This window comes from Parasteatoda tepidariorum, chromosome 1, assembly GCF_043381705.1.
Source record: "Parasteatoda tepidariorum isolate YZ-2023 chromosome 1, CAS_Ptep_4.0, whole genome shotgun sequence".
Taxonomy (NCBI): Eukaryota; Metazoa; Arthropoda; class Arachnida; order Araneae; family Theridiidae; genus Parasteatoda; species Parasteatoda tepidariorum.
The window spans coordinates 91916335-91939697 of record NC_092204.1 but is presented as its reverse complement, the minus strand read 5'-3'; the positions used below and the strand labels follow the sequence as shown (position 1 = coordinate 91939697).

Genomic DNA, 23363 nt, shown 5'->3' with positions numbered 1-23363 from the left:
TTAAAAGTTTGTTTAATTTTACATTTTTTGAACACCAATTAGAAACTGCCATTTGGAAAACTATTAAAGCTGCCTACTTTCAGTGACAAAGTATCGTTGGAAACTGCATAGCTGGCGCATTTAAATTTCCCCTAACTACAGTTATTATTTCCCGTTGAAGTTTATCTTTCCAACTTTTTTGAAGTTCAAACGAGAAAATATACCATAGATTTATTTAATTCGCATAAAAATTCAGTTTAATATTTTTTTTTATTATTATTTTATTTAAGATTGGTCTGAAAATTTTTGAATTGTATGGTATACAATTTTTTGCATCATTTAAAAAAATGTAATTTCATATGTCAAAATACCACATTTAAACAAAATTGGTTGAAGCAAAAATTTGGATAGCTTACAATTTCGACATTTTTTGACTATCATTAAAAAAAATTATGAAAAATGAAAAAAATAATTATTGAAAATTATTTTTTTGCATGAAATTATCTTTCGATAAACCGATTTTATAATAAAAAATTTCATAATTTTATAATACAATAATAATAATTTTATAATATAATAATAAGTTAATGTTTGACATGGTTAAAGTTTAAATTCTAGAGTAAAATACATCGTTTTTATTTAAACACATAAACTGAATATTACTCACACAAAATATTAAGAGTCCAGCTGTCTTGTAAGGAACTTTTTGGAAGTTTTGGGTTTAAAGCTTCACATGTCAACGTTTTGTTGTGATCTTCAATTTTAGGAACAAAAGTAAGAGTACTAAAAGTCATACTTCCATAAATATTCTGCACAGCTAACTGATCGATGTTTTCTAAACCTTTTCTCCAAGATATCCTAGCTGGAGGTCTCGATCCTTCACTTTGACAGTTAATCTCAATTTTTGATCCAACTTTTAGAGAGCCGAAGATGGTGGAGATCAGTACATTTAAGGGTTTCACTCGTTGAGGAATAAAAGAAAAGAAAAAAGAGAGTTGAAAGTTGGTTGAATCAAAATCAGCATTAACACATATTTATAATAGAAAATATTTTTCGAAAAATAGGTTCGTACCTAATTGAATAAAATTAGTAAATTTATTTTTTTTAAAAAGCACGTCATCACAAAAAACATTGATCAGTTGGAGGTTTTGAATTAAAGCTAAAATAAATACAGCTTAACTCCTTGACATACGAAGACGTCTGGGAGACGTCATTTGTTTCTTATGTCAAAACAATAATTGACGCCTCTCAGACCTCTTTAACACAGAGATGCCAACTTTCTCCGGACAGCAAATAAATATTTTAAAGTCGTAGTTTATAAATTGTTATTCTTGGTTTAATAAATTTAGTAGATTCTTATCCACCACTATTTCTAAATAATTCGTAGGCTTATGGAATTCACCACTTTTTAGTAGTTATGTCATGCTATACCTTTTAAAAAGCAAGCAAAAATAGTCAAATATTTACAAAATTTAGTTTGTAGTTATTTACCGTTTACCGTTTATTTTAATTATTTTGGCGTGAAATAAATAGTATTTCTAGATACATTACTTTTGTGTTTCATGATATCGCAAGGGGTTAATGTCTGCATAATTTGAACTAATAATCGATTGAGAACTCAGGTTGGTTCAAGCATCTGAAAAAAAGGAAGTGCTTACGAGTAATGATCAAACTGAAGTAAGTTCGAGTACTGATTAAATGGTGGTGGGTTCTATAACCTGTACAAAAATAGTGAGCATGTGTCTTTATCAAAACAGAGAGGGTTCAAGTAGCAATAAAAATAGAGGGTTCGATTATTGATCAAATGATAGTAGGTTCGAGGACGTAGGATCGAGAACTGAGCAAATTATAGGGGGTTCAAGTATTGATCAAAAGAATGAAGTGATCAAGTTATGATCAAATGATAAGGGATTCGAGTACTGACTTGGTATGGACTGACTCACCTGGACTCATTTTGGTGGGCCCTCCGGCCCGTTTACTTTCTGTGCTCTTTACTTACAGATAAAAATTAAAGCAAAAAACAACGTGAAAGTACATGAATCGACATACTATAGTACTATATATATAGTTCTATGAACAAGAAACTTTATCAGTGTCTAAACGTGAAAATAAGGAAGAAACAAACACGTGTAATGTGGTTTAACCAATAAGGACAATGGAGTAAGTTGGACAAAGGAATTAACACTGGAAAAGTAAGAAACAGGTGTGAGGGTATTTGGAGGCAACACCAGGGGGCAACAAATTATGATTAAAATGAATTTCTAGATATTCAGAAACGATGGGACAATCAAAAGATCATTACCAAAATTATTGGAATTTTTCAAAAACAAAGCTCGGAAGATGCTGAATAATTTTAGCAAAAGAAAACTCCAACCTGTGACTTGAATTCCCTCACTGTAGAGTGATACAAAATTGGTTAATATCCTTATTTTGGGATGTATCTTTAGCGTTCTTTATGTCAAAATTTAAGGATACGTTTAGTTTGTTCAATGTAAGCAAAACAACATAGACACGAAATTTGATAAACATCCCGGTTATTAATATCCTCAATAGAGTCAGTCATTATGGTCATTAGAGTGGTGAAAATTAGTTTATTTACATGGTGAAAATGACTCAAAACTCATATTAGCGTTACGAGAACTGATTTTAGGATAATTAGGTTAAATAATAGAACTGTTAAAGTTCGATTTGGAGAGTTTGTCGTATTGCAAGAATATTTTTTATAGCTTTAATCAATAATATTAGAGAAAAACTAAGGTCCACAGCGATAGCTTTAAAGTAAAGCAGCTCTTCATTGAGTTGCTAACTATTTGAACTAAGTTTAGAAGCACGGTAAACTAATGTGCGCAAGGCAGTTAACTTTTGGTTGGGAGGAGGGAATGAACGTTTATAAAGGGGGGCAAGACCGCAAAATTTTTTCGATGAAGAGTAATGAGAAACTTATCGAAATTGCGAGTAAGAAGAAGGTCTAATAAAGGTAAACACTTATTATTTTCCCCTTCAATCGTAAATTTTAAAGATAAGTTCAAATTTTAAAAAAAAAATACGTCCAAAATGAGAACATTCACCGATTTTCAATTGGTCTACACAGTTGGAATTCAAATGACAGGTTTGATTTTTCTTCCACTAAAATCACTCAACGCTGATCTCTTCACCTTCCGAACTTGATTTTTGAGAGTAGTTGTAGATTTGTAAAAATTTAGATGCCAATAATGATCTTTCAAGTATCCTACCGTTTCTCAATATCTGGAAGTCCATTTTGTCTTAATTTGTTGGGGTTGCCTCCTAATCCCCTCACACTGGTTTCTTATCTTTACATTATTAATTCCTTATTCCTTGTTCCTATTGATTAAAGCACCTTACATGCGTTTGTCTCTTTACTTTTCTACTTTTCTTTGGTGTTTAGACACTGAGAAAGCTTCTTGTTTACATAACTGAAACTATAATATGTCAATATGTGTACTTTCTTTTGTCTTGTTATCACGTTTTCTGCTTTAGTCTATACAGCGGGAAGTTTTACCCTTTCTTTTGTTAAATAAAAAATTCTTTTGAACTTATATGCTCCACTTTAACATTTAAACCTATCCCGTCATTTTTGTTTTAAAGTCAAACTTGAAATATTAATAAAAGCTGGATTTCTTGATTAAACCAATCGGTTAGTATTTTTTGTTGAATCGTTATTTATCGTATTTTTAATGTTAAGAACTTCTTACTAGAGTTATAAAGTATTTAAGTTTACTTAAATAGATTCTACTAATACTAACTACTACTAAATAGAGCAAAACAGTTTGAATGAAGCACAAAAATTTCATTTTGTTTCATTCACGCTATCTCATTCAGACAATAAGATAATTTTGTGTATTGTGTTGCAATCTAATAAAATTGCAAGAAACTCGTTAAGTACGTAACTAAACCGTAAGATGAATTTGATGTATTGATGAATTGAATCATCTTCGGAAAAGCCCTTTACAAAATTGTATGCATTAATTCATCAAATTTTTGAAACATTATATTAGTCGCAGTGTAAAAAAAATGGTTTTCATTTTGCTTCAAGAAATGGCATAAAATTCCCGAATGAAAAATTGATTACAAATAAGGAAGGAATTTAACATTTACTTCATATAATATCCAGCCTTTTTAAAAAAATAAAACATCCTAAAATTAACTTTTATACTTACAGATTATATCAATAGTTATAGACGTCTCTATTGGTTCAGTAATATTACTATTGGATGCTTGACAAGTCAACACAGTCAATAAGTCTTCTCTTCTAAGTGAATGTAAAACCAATTCACTTTTGATGAACCGCTGATCTTCAAACGCAGGTGTGCTTCTTACAGGTTTAGAGTCTTTAAGCCATGTTAGTGTGGGAGTAGGAAAACCTTTAATGTATTAAATTTAATTTAGTCCAATTTGTTAAAATGCAGGGTGTCCCAAAACTCATAGTACACACGTTTGAACTGATAGAAAACAATTAGACAAGCACAAATAACCATACAAACCAAGATCGGAACGCAAGCAGTAAAGCGCAAGAGCACGAAATATGCTGAGTCACGAAATGATGGGAAACAAGACAGAGATGAAATTTTTAAAAAAAACCCTGATAAAATGAAGAAAACATTTTATTCAACAAACGGAAATTAATTAACGCTAAATCCCCCATCTCAGGAACTGCTCAAAATTACGACCATCAACATTAGTGCAGTCTTTACACAACCGCCGTACACTGCGAAAACACCAGGCCTCTCTCCTAAGGTCACAGAAGCTACCAATATTCGGATAATAACATGTTCAGCAGATTCTATGGGACCGTGCATCGTCATAGATGAGGCTCTGGGGTCATGTGACTCCAGATGAAAAGTCCAAACATAAAATTAACAAACCCAGAAGGAAAGTCCTTGCCCTCTAGCGAGTTATGACTTGCGTTTTGACTATGGAATGTAGGGTGATTTGTGATTGTCTAGTTGTCTTCTATCACCCCCTAACGTATATACCATGACGTTTTGGGACACCCTGTATGTTAAAACATGAATTAAATAGTTTTGGATTGATGCAAGCCTTTTTCAAGTTCAAAAGCCAAGAAAACATTAATTTAAACAATAAAATACAAAACTCTTTTCAAAATTAAATAAATTGTTCTCAAAAAATAAAATTCCTAAGAAATAATTTTCACTCCTAATGAATTCATCACATCGTCTCTTATACTGATACTTAGCTAGTTTCAAGATTACAGCGTAAAACATGGTAAATATTTTTTTACGCTTTTTATTCTTTAAATGGGAGAAACACTCTTTTAACGAAAAGACTGGTTTAAAATCAAAATATAATATCGGTGCGTGGAACCATAACACTCTCTGTGCGAATTTGTTGCAGCTTCAAGATGGCATTAAATTGAATAATATGTTCCCTTCTAGTTTATTTAAAGTATCGGGTAACAAGTTTAAGAAGTAGAACAACATAGCTCTTTTTTGTAAGGTTACAGTATATTCGAACGATATTATTTATGGAAAAGTTCTAAAATTCCTAACAATGTAAATAACACAATGTGAATCCTAACACTGACAATCACGAAATAAAATTTTATAGTATTGAAGTTAAATATTAATACAATTAATAATTTTCATTTTATGAAAATTTGCATTTTTGATTAGAGCAAAAAAGCCATCTTACGTATTTAGATAAAATAAAATTATGATGAAAAATAAATAGTTTAGTAATTAAAGTACCTTCTTAAATGGATTTGCAATCTATTGAAAATTGCTTAGTTATTATTGCTTAAAATTGCTTAGTTATTATTATATGACACAAATGAACTTTTTTTAATATGCTTGAGTAAAATGCATTTTGACCCAATAAATCTAAACAAAAAGAAAAATAATTGAACTGTAATTAAAATTTAAACTGTTGATTAATTTGTAGAAACTTAGATAATTAAAAAACTTCTTTTAGATAATAAATGAAATTATTTAATGAAATCTCTTGCATAATTTTATACCAAATTAATTAAAGTACAACAAATTAAATTTTAAAAAAATTTGAAGTTTAAAAACAGTAAATAACTGAATAAGCAACATTCAATGTTCAAAAATACTACTTACCCCCTACGGCCATACAGTTTAAAGTTACGCTTTCTCCTTCTCTAAACGGACCAATTATTTCAGAATAGCTGAAATTATCTTTTCCTTTTATCACAACTTTCTTAACAGGAACTGAAAAAGAAATATTTATTTAATTTGTAAAAGAGTGAAGTAAAAATAAAGTTGAGAATTGAGAATTGAAATGTACCGATGTAATAAATATTTATCGCTTGAAATGTTTTAGTTCAGAGTCTGTATTTAATGCTGTCTCTTTTATAAAAGTATACTCCTTAACTGTTCAGCTCTGAAAGAAACTTAGGAGTTTCAAAATTAAAGAGTGTTTCCAAATTCATTCTGGAGATTTGACTTCGGTGACATGCGTGTTGAAAAATGAACAAACTAAAAAAAATGACAGCTGATTGTTACTCAAATTGATACGTCACGCGAAAGAAAAGTACATTTTCATGGAGTATTATTTTAAGTATTGTCAAATGATTTCCTGGTTGTGAATTTAGAATTTGTTGCGAGATCATGTGATGTTACACTGTCGAACCTTTCTTTGGGGAGGTTTATTTCCATCTATGATATATGCCGGTATACCACCACGTCATCCAAGTTTCGAAGCATTAAATTTAATAAAGTATAGAAGAAATTTTGGAACGGAGAGCATCCAGAATGTAAATGGGATTTTGGATTTTCTCGCTTATACCGTTGGTGGAAATGAGTGATGTTATGTGCTAGTATATTTTAACATTTTGCTTACGGCTGGTATAACGGGAGGACCATATGTGATGGTACAGAATAGTACAAAAAAAGGCCATTTCCTTTGACTTTGTCCGTCAAAATTTACTAGTACCAGCAACTGAGTGGTATTTTTTTGAATACATATCAATGAGTGATACCTAAAAATAAACATATGCGTCGTATATTTGGCGTGACTTTAAAGTAGAAAGAAGCTGAAATTTTGGCATAACTTTCAAGATCATTAACTGTCTTTACCAAAGATAGACACGTATAAAATTACATGTAAAAAAAGGGCTTAAATACTGCAGGAGCAAAATTAATTCACAAACCTATGGTTACTGATTCAACTTTCAGGCCTATACCTGAGTAATTGAATACAGTAAGAGATATAGGAATGATGTATACTGCTCTAAAAATGTTATTTGAGTAGAATATGAAGATAACAGTGAAGTATCAGAAGTTAACATCTTCTTTTGGGGTGAACTGCTGTCAATCTAGATCTTAGTGAAGGGGAGGGGTAAAGGGTTACACATTGCCATCTAGACAATTGACGCATTATTTCAATGTATTTTTTTTACAATGAATTGAATAAAACCTCCTCATGTCGTCGGAACAAATAGATTAGAAATTAATATAATTTTCGGGGAAATATAATACAGTACATTGTTATGGAGGCAAGCAAAGCTTTAGATCCTAGATATTTTTTTAGGATTAAAGAGATGAAACTAAGTCAAATGAAATCAAAACCAATTTATTATTGACAGTTTCAGAAATATTTAATGACTTTCCCTCTCAGTAAGTTCTAGATTGATATCGCAGCTCTCCTCGGGAGAAGGTGCTAACTTTAAATATTCATATTGGGAAATAATAAGTTTATTTTTAGGTATTACTCACTGGTATGCAGTCACAGATAGCTATGCCTTAGTCAGTCACTGTTGATACAAATAGATTTTGACTGTCAAAGTTTAAGAAAACTGCTTTCTTTTGAAGATTTATTAATGAACTTTGTTCGTCAATGCACTAAAAATATTTTTGTGTTAACAGTTAGTATGAACGTAGTGGAACAGAAAATGATAGTCATTGACGCGATTTACTCGTTTCAGAAAATTTATTATCATTTGTAAATCGATGTATTTCTCTCAGAATTCCAGAGGATCTTCAATTTTGAGTAACCAAAACTTCAATACTTATTTTACTTTATTTTTTAATTATTTTTATTTATTTGTGCAAAAAAAACTTCCTTTTTATTTTTACATAAAGGACATATCTTGAAACTTTAAAAAAAAATTCCGAATGTCCAACCCTACTTGTTTTGCCCGAATTTTACAAAACTCCACTAGCTCAGTGTTTCCCAAAGTGTGGTACGCGTACCCCCAGGGGTACAGGAACAGTTTAGCGGGGGTACGCGTTCTTATGCGAAATATCTTGCAACAAACGAAAATTTTCAATAATTTTATTTAAAAACAAATTTACGATTACGTATTTTTCTATTGGCTATTTTTTTCAGAGTTAACAGTTAATAATTAGTGGTGTCAACAGTCAGTTGTGACTTTTAACTTTCTTTGCAATTTTTTTATAGTAAAAAATACATTCATTTTTTTATTAGTGGTACACAGATTTACGAAAAATTTAGAAAGGGTACACAAAAGTCATAAGTTTGGGAAGCACTGCACTATCTCATAATCACACGAAAATAACTTTTCTCATCCCTTAAACTGAAACAAATTTAAATTATGTCTCAAAAATTGTAAATAGGCATAAATCCGTAAAATCATTTCGGATCACCCCATATGTCTCTCCATGAGTACATTAACCCTTATTTCTAGTTCACTACAAAAGATAAGCTCAGCAACTACTTACCAACAATAGTTAACGTAATCCATCTACTCATGGTGCGTCCTCTTTTAAAATCCACTCTACATCTGTATTCTCCCGCATCCTCTTCTGCCACTGGACTCAATCTCAAATGACCTAGATTTCTAATTGTGACATTAAAGTAAGCTCTTGATCCCAGGTACTTGCTCGAGAAGTGTTTGGCTGAATCAGCTGTGAAGGAATCAGCTGCGAGCATCCAGGGTGTAAATAGGATTTGGATTTTCGCGTTTATACCACAGAACCAAAGAAATTGAATCGTCATGGGATGGTGTGCTGAGATTACATGGCAAATACACTGCGGATCCAATAATTGCTTGAAGCTCTGGACATTCTAATTAAGAAATAAATGTTCAGCAACGTTTGGTTAATTCGATATTTTTTTTTGTTTCACTTTAGATACTATAATACATTGCTTTAGATAGTTTAATACTTTACTTTTGACAGTATAATATGTTATTTTAAATACTATTTTAGTACTTTGGTGAAATAAATTGCACCCATTCCAAAAAAAAAAAAAAAAACGCTGAGAGCGTTTACATTCCACTGTACTAAATTATTTTAACTCAAAAATGATAGATATTTTCACTTTACAAAATAACGTACTCTGTATCGGAAAAAAAAACTCCGTGGATTTCAGCATAGCAGATTCACTCTGTTGCGTTTGTATTATAATGAAACGTTACGTCTGATTGTAAACTCCACTTTCATTTTTTATCCTTAGTTTAGTTGCCCTTGTATGGCAACAGAGTTATAAAAGAATAAGTTTTATTTAAAAAAAAATTCTGCTATTGAAAAATTAAGTGATTGAGAATAAACTATCGGGACTTGAAAATAAACTATCGGGATATTTTGTTGTATTCAACATACACAGCTATGTGTATTACTGTATCCAACACACGCAATTATATGTGTTAAATATAGTAGTACAACAATTGAATACAACTGGCAATTCTTTTATTGGCTATTTAAGTTCAAGCTTCTTTCTTTTAACCTTTTGCTTACGGCTGGTACAACATATGGACCACATGTGATGGTACAAATGATACACAGTAAGCAAAGGGTTAAACGCTCATAACTCTCTTTGTAACGGAGAATTCGTCGTAGTTTCTACCTATTCGAATTCAAAACAACGTTCCGTAACGGAATATTTACACGTTCCATCAATCTGCTTATAGAAAGCAACTCAAGAAAAGACTTAAAATGTCGTCTATTTTTTTTGTTTTGCTATCTTTCTATATGTGCTGTTTTTTGTTATTGCTTGAATTAGCTTTTCCTTTGATGACTGCTACCAAAAAAATTCTACTGAAATAAACAATTTCTGCAATTAAATTAACATTTTCGTTCAAAATATAAAATTAATTTCTAACTGAAGTCACTGACATTCAATTTAAAGGGGGAATTTTCTAATCAATCAGGGAAACTTAAGTGAATGAACCGACCCATCACAAATTCTTCTGTAAATAAACGCTGTAGCCATACAGACCTTACCAAGAACATTTTATCCAAAAACCGGGTTCATCATAATACTTTTAATTTGTAAATCGGGCACTTTTCTATAATTCTTTTTTTTTTTTTAAAAAATCAAGAACGATGATGCATTTTATTTCTAATTTTGAAACTACAGTAATTGGAGAAACAAGTTTTTTTCTCTCACAAACAAAAACAGGACTTTATTTTCATATATTGAATGCCAGGTTATCTGACAGAAAGAATCCTATTATTTTAGATTTTTAATATCATGCTTATCTATTTACGAATCATCTGGGTAAAACATTTGCCATCGTAATTTTTTTCTACAAAACTGCATAATCACAACCCTATTTTCACAAATTCTTTGTAATATCTCCAAAAAAGGACCTTTTGCAATTGAGTACCTGCAACTCCAGAATTCCGCTGAAATCAGATGCTAGCGTACATACATGGCGACAAGCAAGTTAACATTACATTTATTAGTGTTAGTTATTATCACGCTGAGTCAATTTTCGGATCCTATTTAATTGGGTACCAGTAAGCGACTTGACGCAAGGGTGCCGAATCTGCTGGTTGCTGAATTGAATCCTGATATAAACAAATGCCAGGATTCAGCAGTCAACCACGTTGATTGCTGGTACCTAATTATCCCTGTAATCACATGAGTAGTAACATTTGTGATATAGCTCCTTCTTTTGCTTCAAATTTTAAGTTCAATGAAAGTGCAATTTCATAATGCACTAACGGAAGCAGAACTTACACTTATCAACAAGAAATTTAACACAATATTTCATTCCAATTAAATTTGTTGTACAAAGCAAGTAAAGGCAATTTCTTTTTAAATCTTAGTTTGACAACAGCGAATTCATAACCAAAAATATTCATATTAAAACTAAATAGACACTGTAATTTGATATATTTTTCTTTCGTATAAAATTGCTAAATTATATCGTGTAAAATTGCTCCGTATAATAATGTTCGTAAGCATTGAAAGTATAAAATTACATTATTCTAAACTTTTGAATAATGGTTCGATGTACAGGATACATACTATTACTACGTGCTATTTTAATCTTATCAGAACTGTTACATATATAAAAAAAATTCAACTAAATACATAAGGAGTTTCTACCAACCTGAAATAATTTTGAAAGTGATGAAAAGACTCTTAATTGAACTGTAGCAAGTAAAAATTTTCTGTCTATTAATCAGAATCATCATTTAATTCCATGCAAATAACAAATGCGCAAAATTTCCGATAAGATTATATTTAATCTATTAAAAAACATGGAAATTTAAATGTTCTTTTTGCATATATATTTATCTAAATTTTCTGCTTAAATGAGAATTTTTGGCTTTCCGAAGTTAGATGAAAGAAAATATACTTTGTGGTTCGATTAAATAACTACCTACTAACTTAAAACTATAGCTACGTTATATATTTACCAGTAACTTAATTCAAATATACTTTTTAATGCCAAAATTTCACATAAATTCTTAGTGCTTTCTTAAATTATTTCAGTGACGTTTGAAATATTACATTTTTGTAGAATATAAAACAGTTCCAGCATATTATTTTTCATATACTTAAATTTGCATAGATCTTTTGCTTGGTAAATATGCCACATTGGCTGAAATATATTAATTTTTATGTTAAATATAAAGCAAAGAAGAAAGAAACTTACTAATAAGTACATCATTTATATTTGGTGAGTTTGAACTCCGATTGCAATTAAAAAATATTGGTTTTCATATATTGGATTAAAGGAAAAAGAATTGTAAAGATCGATAGATCTAGATCTATACATATAAAAATAAATGTCTGTCTTTTATAGATTCCTAAATCCTCCGACCAAGAGCTTTGAAATTTAGCTTAGAATGGAGAAAAATCGAAGCATGGGAACTGAACTGTATAAATCATCAGGGCACCTGAGGCCACTTGCGGCTCTTTTCCCATTCATCTTTAGCATGATCTATGTGGTGCTTCGATGAGGCTGTGGAATGCAAATGAATTAAAGGAGTATTCATGTAGATCATTGAGGTTCTGACTGTGTAATTATATGCAGTAGGGTGATAAGACTATATCGAAGCATGGGGAAGTTAACTGTTGGTATTAGAACATTAGAACGAATTTCTTATAGCGATTACATAGCGCATTGATGCAATTAAACTGCAGACGATTTTCATTTCAGTTTACAGCTCAGTTTAATAAAAGCTTAGTTACACCGAGAATTTATAGCACGTTTTTTATAACTATTTATTTTTAATAATTATTTAATTTTAGCTACTTATGTCAGGTGAGTACGTAAAAATTTAGCGTGAATAATTTTCGTGGTTAATAGTGGTGCCACCGAGTTAGTGTTTTGAAAACTATTTCATAGGAAGGAGGCTGAGTTGGCCGTGAGCAGTAGCATCATGCCAAACGATTCTGATTACAGGTTATCTCTATTCTAATGGGATGAACTACAAAAATACTTGTTTTTGGTTAATTTAATAACGTACAAAGCAACAGTTAATAATAAATAAATAATTGGAATAAGTTTTATTTTATCAATTGTGTCGGTATATGTCTTCTAATCATGATTTCACCACATACCGAAGAACGGGTATTCAATTAGAGCATAATAAATATTAAACATTTAATGTTAATCAAAATGTTTTACCGAAATTTAATAATTGTCTGCCAAAATAAAGAACGAGAATTCTGCCAGTATCTCAATAATTCCATTTCTTGCAAGAGAAAAAAAAAATATATTTATTTTTGTTTTATATTTTAGCACTTAGGTAACTTAAATTTGCTTTTCAATAAAATATTTGTTTGTAAGAAATATATGGGAAAAATTGACTAATACTTATAAATAAATTCCTCATTCATATAAGTTTTAAATTGTATGTCTGAACTCTAAATCGATACAGTTGTAACTTTAGTTCAATACAAAATCAACTTATTCTAATTCAATGAACCCTAATTCAATACAAAATCAATTTAAGGTTTGATTAAAAATACTTCAAAAAACATATTGAACTTATTTAAAATAGGCAGCAATTTTTTAACAATGCATACTGAATAAATAATTTTTATTTAATGTAAATTCATGATGAAGCGTGCAAATAAATTTCGGTTTAAAAAATTAATTTAAGCTCATCGTGTTTACTTTTAAAAATCTTTTGGAAAATAAAGCACAAGAGCAAATTCAGAACAAAAGCGGGAAGGAAATTCTCACAAAAGACATCAATTGTCTTTAGAATTGATTTTCTTTTCTTACTACGAAACAATATCCCATAATTGACTCAGACTATTCTTAAGCAACATTAATTACACGTCTTTTGTTACGAAAGTCTGGTATCACTCAATTCAAACCATTAGTGGTCGGGAAAAAATAAATAGAATTAAATCGAAACAAATTTACCTTTTTCTACTACTGATTACTTAGTAACTAAGGCTACCTAGAATTTAAATTTTCTATGCCTTTAAAAAAAAAAGAAAAAAAAAACTTTGAAGTTCAAAAGCTTTGCTTTAGAGAATTAAATTAATCACATTCTGCAAATAAAACTTTAATTCAAAAAATATTTATAATAATCTATACATATAATAAAATAAAGAATTCCTGTGTGCATGTCCAATCAAAGAACGAAAACAGAATTCAAGAAAAAATAAGAACAGAAATTAATTAAGAAACAATAAGTCAAAATTGAAAAGCGCTAAAAAGTAGCTAAAACCAAAATTGTCTTAATTAATATTAACTAAAATTTGAGAATTTAGATAGAAATAGAACGAAATCTGAAGATACGCATGATAGCGCAAGCGGCTCTTCATCAGGGGACAGAACACCCTGCCAACATGCTGGAGCCTTTCTGATGTCAGTGTTAAAACCAAAAACCGGCAGTGCTCCAAGGCCTTAAAAATGGGAAGCTATACTTTCAGTCATTAAAAGGGAGATTAACTAAATTTGCAAAGATGTGTATCACGGAGAGACTACAAGACTATGTGTTAACAAATCTGCATGCTTTGTATTGGCCTGCCATAGAAAACATTCTTGAATAGTTAGAGAAACTTTATCATTTTAAGAAACTTAAACCCAAATTTCTTTAATGAGCAAGAAGGAGAGTGGGAAAATTCCAAGATTTTTCGCTGCACTGACATTTCTTGAGAAGCTAAATATTACCCATACAAAAATTTAAGGTGTTTCTGTGGTTTACTTAAGGTTGTTTTGAGATGATAAGGTTGATTTGAGGTTCATTTATTGTTCAGTTTAAAAACAAAAAAGGTTCAAAAATTAACCTTCAAAAGTTTGTAATAACGATACATGAAGTTGTTTTATTGACACCTGAGGTTATGAGATTAATATAAATCTACCTTAGAGCAACCAGCTTAGAGAGATTATTTTGGAGGAGTGCATGTTATTTTCTCAACTCTTCAAACAGATAAGTATATTTGAGGTGTGATTAATTTCACCCGATATTGACTAAAAGTATTGCTGAGCAATAGATGAGATTAATTTTACAAGGAGTAGATGAGGATGAAATTGAGGTTTATTGAGGTTGAGGTTGATATGAGGTTTAGAGCATAACATAACTTCTCCTGTCAACCTCAAAATAAGATCAAAAACATCATATTTTTTGTAAAGGTAAAGAATGTTCCCCGAGATTCTCAAATATCCTCAGGTTAAAATATATATATATATATATATTGAAAATTTGAAATTCATATTTTTTTNTATATATATATATATATTATTTAACTAATGATCAAATCATCTTGAGAGAGATTGCTTCAGCTATCACAATAGACTGATGAAGAAAACTTACGAAAACTCATTGAAGACTGATACACTTAATGATTTGCTCAGTATTTCTATGCATTAATTCCTCCCCCTAACATATTAGAGTTTAATTTGCGCAGTGGTTTAAGGGCAAACAGATTCGTTGTCAATGAAAAAAAATTTTAATGCAACACGAAATATACATAAAAACATACACAGAGTAGACTTTACCTTTTGTTTTACATTCACGTTACTCAACAAAAAACTTTGACACTCAAATAATTTACAAATTTAGTAAAGTTATTAATACTAATTGTTACAACAAAGTTTGATGTAAGATCTGAATTCGACGAATGGTATTTTATGCCCCGTTTAAAAAAAAAAAAAGACCATTGTGGTGTAGGATTTGAATAGTCATCCGGGACGGCGGATCGTTCTATTTTATTTCATTATCAAATTATACAAATATGTTTTCAAAAACAATATAAAAGCTTTGAAACGTTAAACATGTTAGAAATTTAATTCATGCTATCTTTTACGATATACATCATAGCATTATTTAAAAAAAGGTTATAATTTCTTAATACAACTGGAATTCTATAGATTTGAAATATAAAATCTTGAAAAAGAAATAACTATATGACATTGCGAGAGCATTGTATTTGATTGGACAACAAAAAAGGGCTTGTATTATACGGACATGCCCTTAACAAATCAAATACTTGCCTCCTTTTGACGTGCACTTAGAGGCAACAAGCGCTCTCCATAGGGATAATTTTTTCTTAACTTTCAACAGAGTACAGTACAGAAGCCAGTGGTATACAGTATGGAAGTGTCAAAAGTAAGGAAACTTTTATGGTCTTAATTGTCTGATTCTTTACGACTTTTAATGATATGTGAAAAACATTGAAACCATTGAAGCTTTTTTTTTCTTATCAGTTATTTTAGTAATAAGCATAATTCAGTTTCTCATTTTATGCTTTCTCTTATAATTTTGGTCAATAAAATGCTTTTTTTACTATATCTGTTAACATTTTGAAAAGTGCTTATATTTTTGCTGAAAATAGTGGCGAGCACACAATTATGTTCAGGCTAGTACCATAGAACTGGTACTTTGTGCCCCGACTTAAATAGTTTGCATTCAAAATCAACTGAAAATTTATTTATAGACTTTTATAGAAAATAGACTTATATTTAAACACTACCAATATATCCTAAGCAAATTTATTCTATAACTTTTTCATCCAAGTGTTGAGTAAAGCTGTGTCATTTTGCACCTGTTTGAAGGTAGCAACAAATCTCTACAGAATAAATAGTTACACACTTTTTTTTTAACTTTGTGCAAAAAATAATCTAACAACAAACAAAACTAAGAGTAAGAACAGAAAAAGAAAACAAAAGGAAAATACTATGCAAACTTTTTTGGATAAACAGTATTTACTTTTCTCTTTACAACTATTCTCGAATAAAAAGTCTTAAAACTCTATTTCAGAAATGCAAAAGAACACATTCATTCTGATTTGAGTATTACAAAAAGTGTTGGCCCAATGCACACTCAAAGCTCACAGTTGCTGACGAAGTCCCAGAGAAACTTTTTTTGCCTCAGAAACAAATCAACGAGAGCACATAAAGCATCTGAGTTTCGCAAACATCCCGTAAATTCAACCAAATCGAAATATTTCTCTTTTGCTCTAAGTCAACACCGCCTCCTTCTCCCAAAAAAACTTTTTTTCAAAGTTTTTTTGCAACAGTGAAATGAGAAAACAAGTTTGACTGAAAAGTTGAGTTGAAAAGAAAATAGCTTCCAGAATCAATAAGGAAACAAATATGGTTTTGTGAATCTCACTCGGTGTTGTATTTTCGTCGACAATTTGGGAGTCGTTGCCACGTAGTATTTTTACCACATCAAGTAAAAAACTGAATTCAATGAAACTGTATCGAACAATAACAGCTAATCAGAACAGAAGTCAATCAAAAAAATCATTCTTTTATATTTTTTGACAAAAATAAGTTTATTTTCTAAAATAATTCGCATTAATATTTCCCCTGTTAAACTGTATATTTATATGTTAATGTGTTCTTTGGTAAAAATAGGTAAGAGGTAATTTCAAATTTTTGAAAAAAATATAGTTCAAATGCTATTAAGTGGGTTGTAGTTGTAGTTCATTTACGTCGCACTAGAGCTGCACAATGGGCTATTGGCGACGGTCTGGGAAACATCCCTGAGGATGATCCGAAGGCATGCCATCACAATTTTGATCCTCTGCAGAGGAGATGGCATCCCCGCTTCGGTAGCCCAACGACCTGTGCGCGAAGTCGAGCACTTTAGTTTAGCGAAGTCCTCCTTACTTTAATAAAAAAAAGAAATTAGGGTAAAAAAGATTGAAAAAAAGCAGGAATATTTACGAAGAAATCATGCGAATAGAACGCGTCAAACAAGGGTTAATTAAATGCACGTTTCGAGATTCGTGTGCATAAATAGTATTTTATTAAAGATATCGGGATTTTAGAAATTATGTAAAAATCAGAAGCGATAATTGCCGAAAAATAGATAGAATTATCACGAATACTCAGACGAGTAATTCAAATTTTCCGTGGAATATATCGAAAAAATATGAAATGTATCCTAAATTGCCGAATTCCGCGAATTAGCAGAAAAATCACATGCCTGTAAAAACTGAACTTATTGCAGCTAAGGTTTTGTTGTTTCAATAGGCGGTAATTTTTAACTTAAGGATCTGGCATCAAGTAACTTAAAGATATCATTATATTAAGAAAATCCTCATTGTTTGTAACTAAGTAGAATGTTTCTCGACTATTATTTCTTCGGAACAAGCCATCAATTGGTTTTTTTTTTCTACTAACTGGTAGGGGGAAAAAACACTAGCTAAGGGAAGAGGAAAACATACAATAAAATAGCTTTAGCTTGCAGACATGCAAATATTTGCAGCTGATTTTTATAATGATTTTCTAATATTATTTTTTAAAAAACACCCCAACGTGTAGCACATTGTAGCTAGTTAAAAAATTTTCTTTCATACAAATAATTACACAAAATTTTGCAGTCAGACTTTTAGCTTTTAAATTATTTATTATTTTCTTTTTTAATGGCGGGCACTTTGAACTATTGTCCATTGACCACAGAAAGTGCCAGAACTGCTCTCTTTTCGTTACCCAGTGGACACCTGTGGTGAAGCCACGGCGGTGGAGCAGCGTCGCCCAATCACACTACTACAACCCGTTTATAGCCCCCAGTCACACTACCACAACCCTTTCTCCTTTGTGTGACCCTCGGGTTACACAAAGGAGAGAAGACATAAAGCACAGATAGAGAGAAAGGAACATCCATGCCTTGCCCGGGATTCGAACCCAGAACCTTTCAGATGCAAGGAGAGTTCCCTGCCCCCTTCACAGGCCAATCAGCAGCTTTTAAATTATTAACATTCTGATAAAACTTTATGGCCCAAAGTAATTGTAAGTAAGCCAACGAAAATACCATGCCAAACTTACATTCACTATTTCTTCAATTAACCAGCATACGTAACTTAGTGATCTAAGTTGAAAAAGCATGCACCAAAATAGTTGTTACCTACTAAACATCAAACATAATACTGATTATGAATGTGAAAAGCATGACGGCTGTTTCAAATACGCCTTTGCACCACGGAACGAAGCTCCGTTAAAAAAAAAATAACATTTCGAGAATCGTTGATCACATTAGCAGAAGTTGACGCACTAGTCTACATATATGTGAGCATATTGCTCTGCCTTGCCATGAAAATAACAATTCAAAGTTTTTAGATTAGATCTATAATATACTAGCCTTTTCAAAGTATATCGGAATTTTTTTCGCAAGGAAACAAAATCCAAATGACATTTTAAGATATAACATTTTAAAAATACATTTTATCTTATGAATTATGCAACTATAAATGTGAAATTGAATTGAATTTGCATGATAAATATTATTTTTGCATAATAGAATTCAAATCAAGTAAACAGAAACAAAATCTATTTGATAAAATAACGTACATTTTAATTTATCTATCACTTCTAATAACGATTTTCAATATTGGAAACTAACTGCGGATTGAATCAGCTGTTTAAAACTGTTTAAAAAAATAATCAGTTAATAAAAAAATATATATTTTAGTCATACTTAAGGTCAATATTTTATTCTGCAATATAGTTGTAATTTACAATAAATTTAATCAATCAAATCTGTTATATGTCTGTTATGCAAAAGATACTAGACTTACATTTCTAAAAGAAATATCTTGAAAGCATCAATTTATAACTTTGACGAATAAAAAAACACAAAGTTGGACTAATTATTCCTTAAATTTTAATTGAATTGCAAATTATAATTAAATTTCAAGAGTCAGAATTACTGTTGTAACATCATGCTCACAATTTTTGGAAGTATTTAAAACTGGAAAAATAAATTATCTAAGCATTAACCAACAATTCAGAAATTAATATCCTTAAGTCACAATTATTCCATTATTTTAAATTATTTATTAAGTAAGCAGGATATTACTAATCTTAAAACATCAAAACATACATAATCTAGAATCTATTTAGAAACAATTTTGGGTTCGTAAAGGAGTCTAGTTATTTTATAGTAAAAACTGACCTTTAAGATCTTGTTTTATCTTAGACTTCTCCCGGAGACATCGCTATTTTTTTCACGAAAATAAACCCTTCATAAATTATTTTATCGTGAAACTAGACCCCTCATAAATTATTTTATCGTTAAACTTGACCCCTCATAAATTCTTTATCACGCAAATGTACCCATCACTATATATTTTACCATATAAGAACAGACCTTTTATAAATTATTTTACCTTAAAATTTAATTTTAAAAACTGACCTTTCTTAAACAAAACTAGAACCTTGGCAAAAAGAAACAAATTTTACAATCAAAAGGCTATAAATACAAGATCATAAAATTATTATCAAAGTATTCAAAATTTCACAAAAAAAATGAAATCCTTCAAAAAAGCTATGGATAAACTCTTTGTTTTGGGGCAGACCTCGCTGTATAATGATCAGGGAGCTGACCTCACATCAGAAAAGGTCCTAGGTTCGAATCCCGGACAAGGAATGAATGTTCTTTTCTTCTCTGTACTACCTCTCCTTACTGAGGGAGCAGCGTTGGCCCACCAAATAGGGTGCCCCTGAAGGAGTGTCCAACAAATCTGCCCTACTGATATCTGAATGACGAGTGTCATTGGAAAAAAAATATTTATCTATATGGTAACCTCTAACAATCAAGTCCGATATTATAATAATTTATTTTGTTATTCTTATTTTCATACGTATACGGCAGCAAAATATTCTTAGATTAAAATAATAAATAATGATGTATTTTTATGTAGTTTTAGAAAAAGTTTTGTTTTTTAAAAAAGAAGTTTAGTTTTGTGCAATTTTTTATTTATAATACAAATTTCTCAGGCGCTTTTATAAAATAAATATCTGAATTATTTCCCCATTTTTATTTATCTTTCCTAATGTTTAATAAAATACTTATTTTCTTAATCAAATAACTATTTGGTTGCAAAAATTTCTTTTAATATGTTTATAAAATTAAGGTAATGTATAACTTGTTGAACTCAAATTTTCTACGTATTTATGAATTCGTATTATTATTTCTACGTATTTATTTTTACGCATTAATTTAAACGCATATTGATTTTTATGAAATATTGAACAAGAAATAGTTTTAATCATTATTATTAAACTAATGAACTGAGATTTGTTTCAGTTTTTACTTTTTACTTTTTACTTTTTAGCAATCAAATTGAAAAAAACCTGTTCACTGGTAAGCTAATAAAAAATTCAATGACTTATAACTAGTGACTTAACTATAAGTAAACTAGTGACTTAACTTACCATCATCTGCATCAGATCTGCCAGAGGATGTAATGCACAATATTGTGAGAATAAACAGCAATAACATATTTTAAATATGATTTAAAATTACTATTAGTGCAATGATATAAAAAGTAATATCAACGGTTATATTTTTAATTTTTTACTACTCGTTTCAACTTATTTTAACATTTCAAAAATAGTATATATCTATTTAAGGATATTTATTTTTCTAAATTGGAACTCAAGTTCGTAAACTAATTATAAATAACTGGGAGTACACGTTGGAAACCTGTACTGATTTTGAAGCATCTAAATTGAATATGCTTGAGAACAACTTGAGGCTGTCTTTCTTGCCGAGGCGCCAAAATAGAGGAAAAATACCGCCAATGACTTCCAGCGCGAGCGCCAAGGGAAGTTGGATATTATCAAGTTTCGTTTTTCTTTAAAAATTCTAACGGGGAAGATTTTATTCCTTTTTTATTTCTTTTTTTTTTCCTTTACTTCAAAATATTTTCGAAGCGATTGAAAGGATTTTATAAGGAAAGCAATTAAAATAGTTAAGAGATTATTAATATTTGCTTATACATTTTGAAATTATTGTTATTATAGATTGCGACTTTTTTAGTATTTGGAATTTTTGAAGTAGGTGTTAATTAAAAGTGAGCATTTTAATAAAATATTTTTACGTTTGTAAGTGCTACATACATTTTTCTATTTAATAAATGTAATTTGGTATAAAATAAACTGAAAAATATTTATAATTTTATTTTTCTTCTAAAGCTATGCTTAATTTTGCAAACTGATAATTAATTAAATATCGATACATTAAAAAATAATATATTTTTTACAAATTCTTTATGCCTCGAAAAATAGATAACCATTCAATACAATATAAAAAAAGTATTTTTATCGCAATGTTATTACGCCTATAATATGCATAGTGAAATTTATCTTATCTCTGTTATTACTTTTTCTTTTTTTTATCAAAGATTATGATGAAGAATCATTCTTATATTAAAAACATCAAAAACTTTCTATAAAACTTACAATCATCAGTACAAATTTTTATGATTTGTATAAGCTTTTACTATTTTCCACCTTGCATATTATTGCATACCATACGCATTAATATTTCACAAATTGATATTTAAATGAAGCAGGTATTCGTTCAGCTTTTGCAAGCAACGTTATAAAACTCAGGTGATTACTATTTAACAAAACATAAATTTTGGAAACATTTTATTAAAAAAACCAGATGTATATAATTCGAAACATTTGGTATTAAAGAACTGTAAGTTTTTTCAAGACAGCAGTGAGAGGTTATACAAGATTTCTGTAAAACGTCTTTTTTTTCCCTTTTGTTTACAGTTTTACAGGTTTCTGTTACAGGTCTTTTTTTGCAATTCGTGAAAAATAAAAGTCCCATTTTTGATTTAGAGAAAAATCACAAAAAATAGTGGTTTATCTAGGTTTTCTGTAAGAGGTCTTGTTTTTTGTAATTTTCTGAAAAATCTTTTCATTTTCGCAAATTGTCTAAGAACCATGGTTCTTACTTTAAATAAACATAGTGGCATAAAATCAACTCGAAAACTGTGTTTCTACCATATAAAAAATAAGGTGACTATTTCATGAGTTATAAGTCTATCTACAATAATATATAGCTTTTATTATATACATACTAGTATATATACTTTAATAATTTAAAATTTATTAATTAAAAACTTCGTCGACTCTCGTACGAAAAAGTATGTAAAATGTATAAGAAATATTGAATGCTTCATTTTGATATGAAAGGATTTTGTAAATTTCATGTAAGGCCAATTAACGAATCCAAATTTCTAGTAAATAAACAAAATTATTCTAAACGTTATAAAAATTGTAGAAAAAACATATTAGAAAATTTTAAACTATAGTTTTGGAAGAAGCATAAAGGAATTCATAAAATGACTTGGAGGCACCTACAATCAAATTGATCATTTCTTAATTGATTCAAGACACAAAACAGATGAACTGGATGTAAGAACTTATTGTGGTATTAAACTGGATTCTAACCATTTTGTGGTCATAGTAGGGGTTAGAGCAAGACTTTCAGACTCCCTCAGGACACACGGTGAATACCTGGAAAAACATGACTGAGACCGGCTTAAAAATGAGACGATTAAGCTAAAATTTCAGAAAGAACTAGAATCTAAATTTAGAGAAATTAATGATGATATTATTGATGAAGAGAGTATAAATGTTAAATGGAATACATTAAAGAAAACAATCATTGAAGTTGGTATCCAAGTTCTGGAAAAGGTTAAGAAAGCAAAAAGGAAGGACTGATTTGATAATTATTGTTTCACGGCCACAAAAAGATTCAAAAATGAGTCATGTGGCAAAATGCTGAGCAACAGACTTTCAAAAAAAATGTTGAACATTTGAGAAATACTAATAAAAGCAGAGTTTTCTTTCAGGAAATCAACTTCGAGTGTAAATAATTCAAACCAGGAATTACCTAATGCCGTAAGAAGAAAAGATTAATTTTGAGTGATAGATCAGAGGTGTTGAAGAAATGGAATGCATATTTCGTCTA

The 23363-nt window shown here is 29.9% G+C and overlaps 1 protein-coding gene across 4 annotated transcripts in view; it reads right to left on the bottom strand.

Moving 5' to 3' along the window:
* The window catches only part of LOC107445881 (nephrin-like), a 42531-nt gene extending 21432 nt beyond the window's left edge, over window positions 1-21099 (bottom strand). For all 4 annotated transcript variants that reach the window (XM_071183924.1, XM_071183921.1, XM_071183928.1 and 1 more), the window contains exons 1-5: window positions 20807-21099; window positions 8661-9006; window positions 6078-6188; window positions 4158-4361; window positions 647-940 (exon numbers count right to left, since the gene is read on the bottom strand). In XM_071183924.1, coding sequence (XP_071040025.1) covers window positions 647-940; window positions 4158-4361; window positions 6078-6188; window positions 8661-9006; window positions 20807-20818 — 967 coding nt within the window. In that variant the 5' untranslated portion in view covers window positions 20819-21099. The remainder of the gene's footprint in view (window positions 1-646; window positions 941-4157; window positions 4362-6077; window positions 6189-8660; window positions 9007-20806) is intronic.
* Window positions 21100-23363: the final 2264 nt, after the last annotated feature.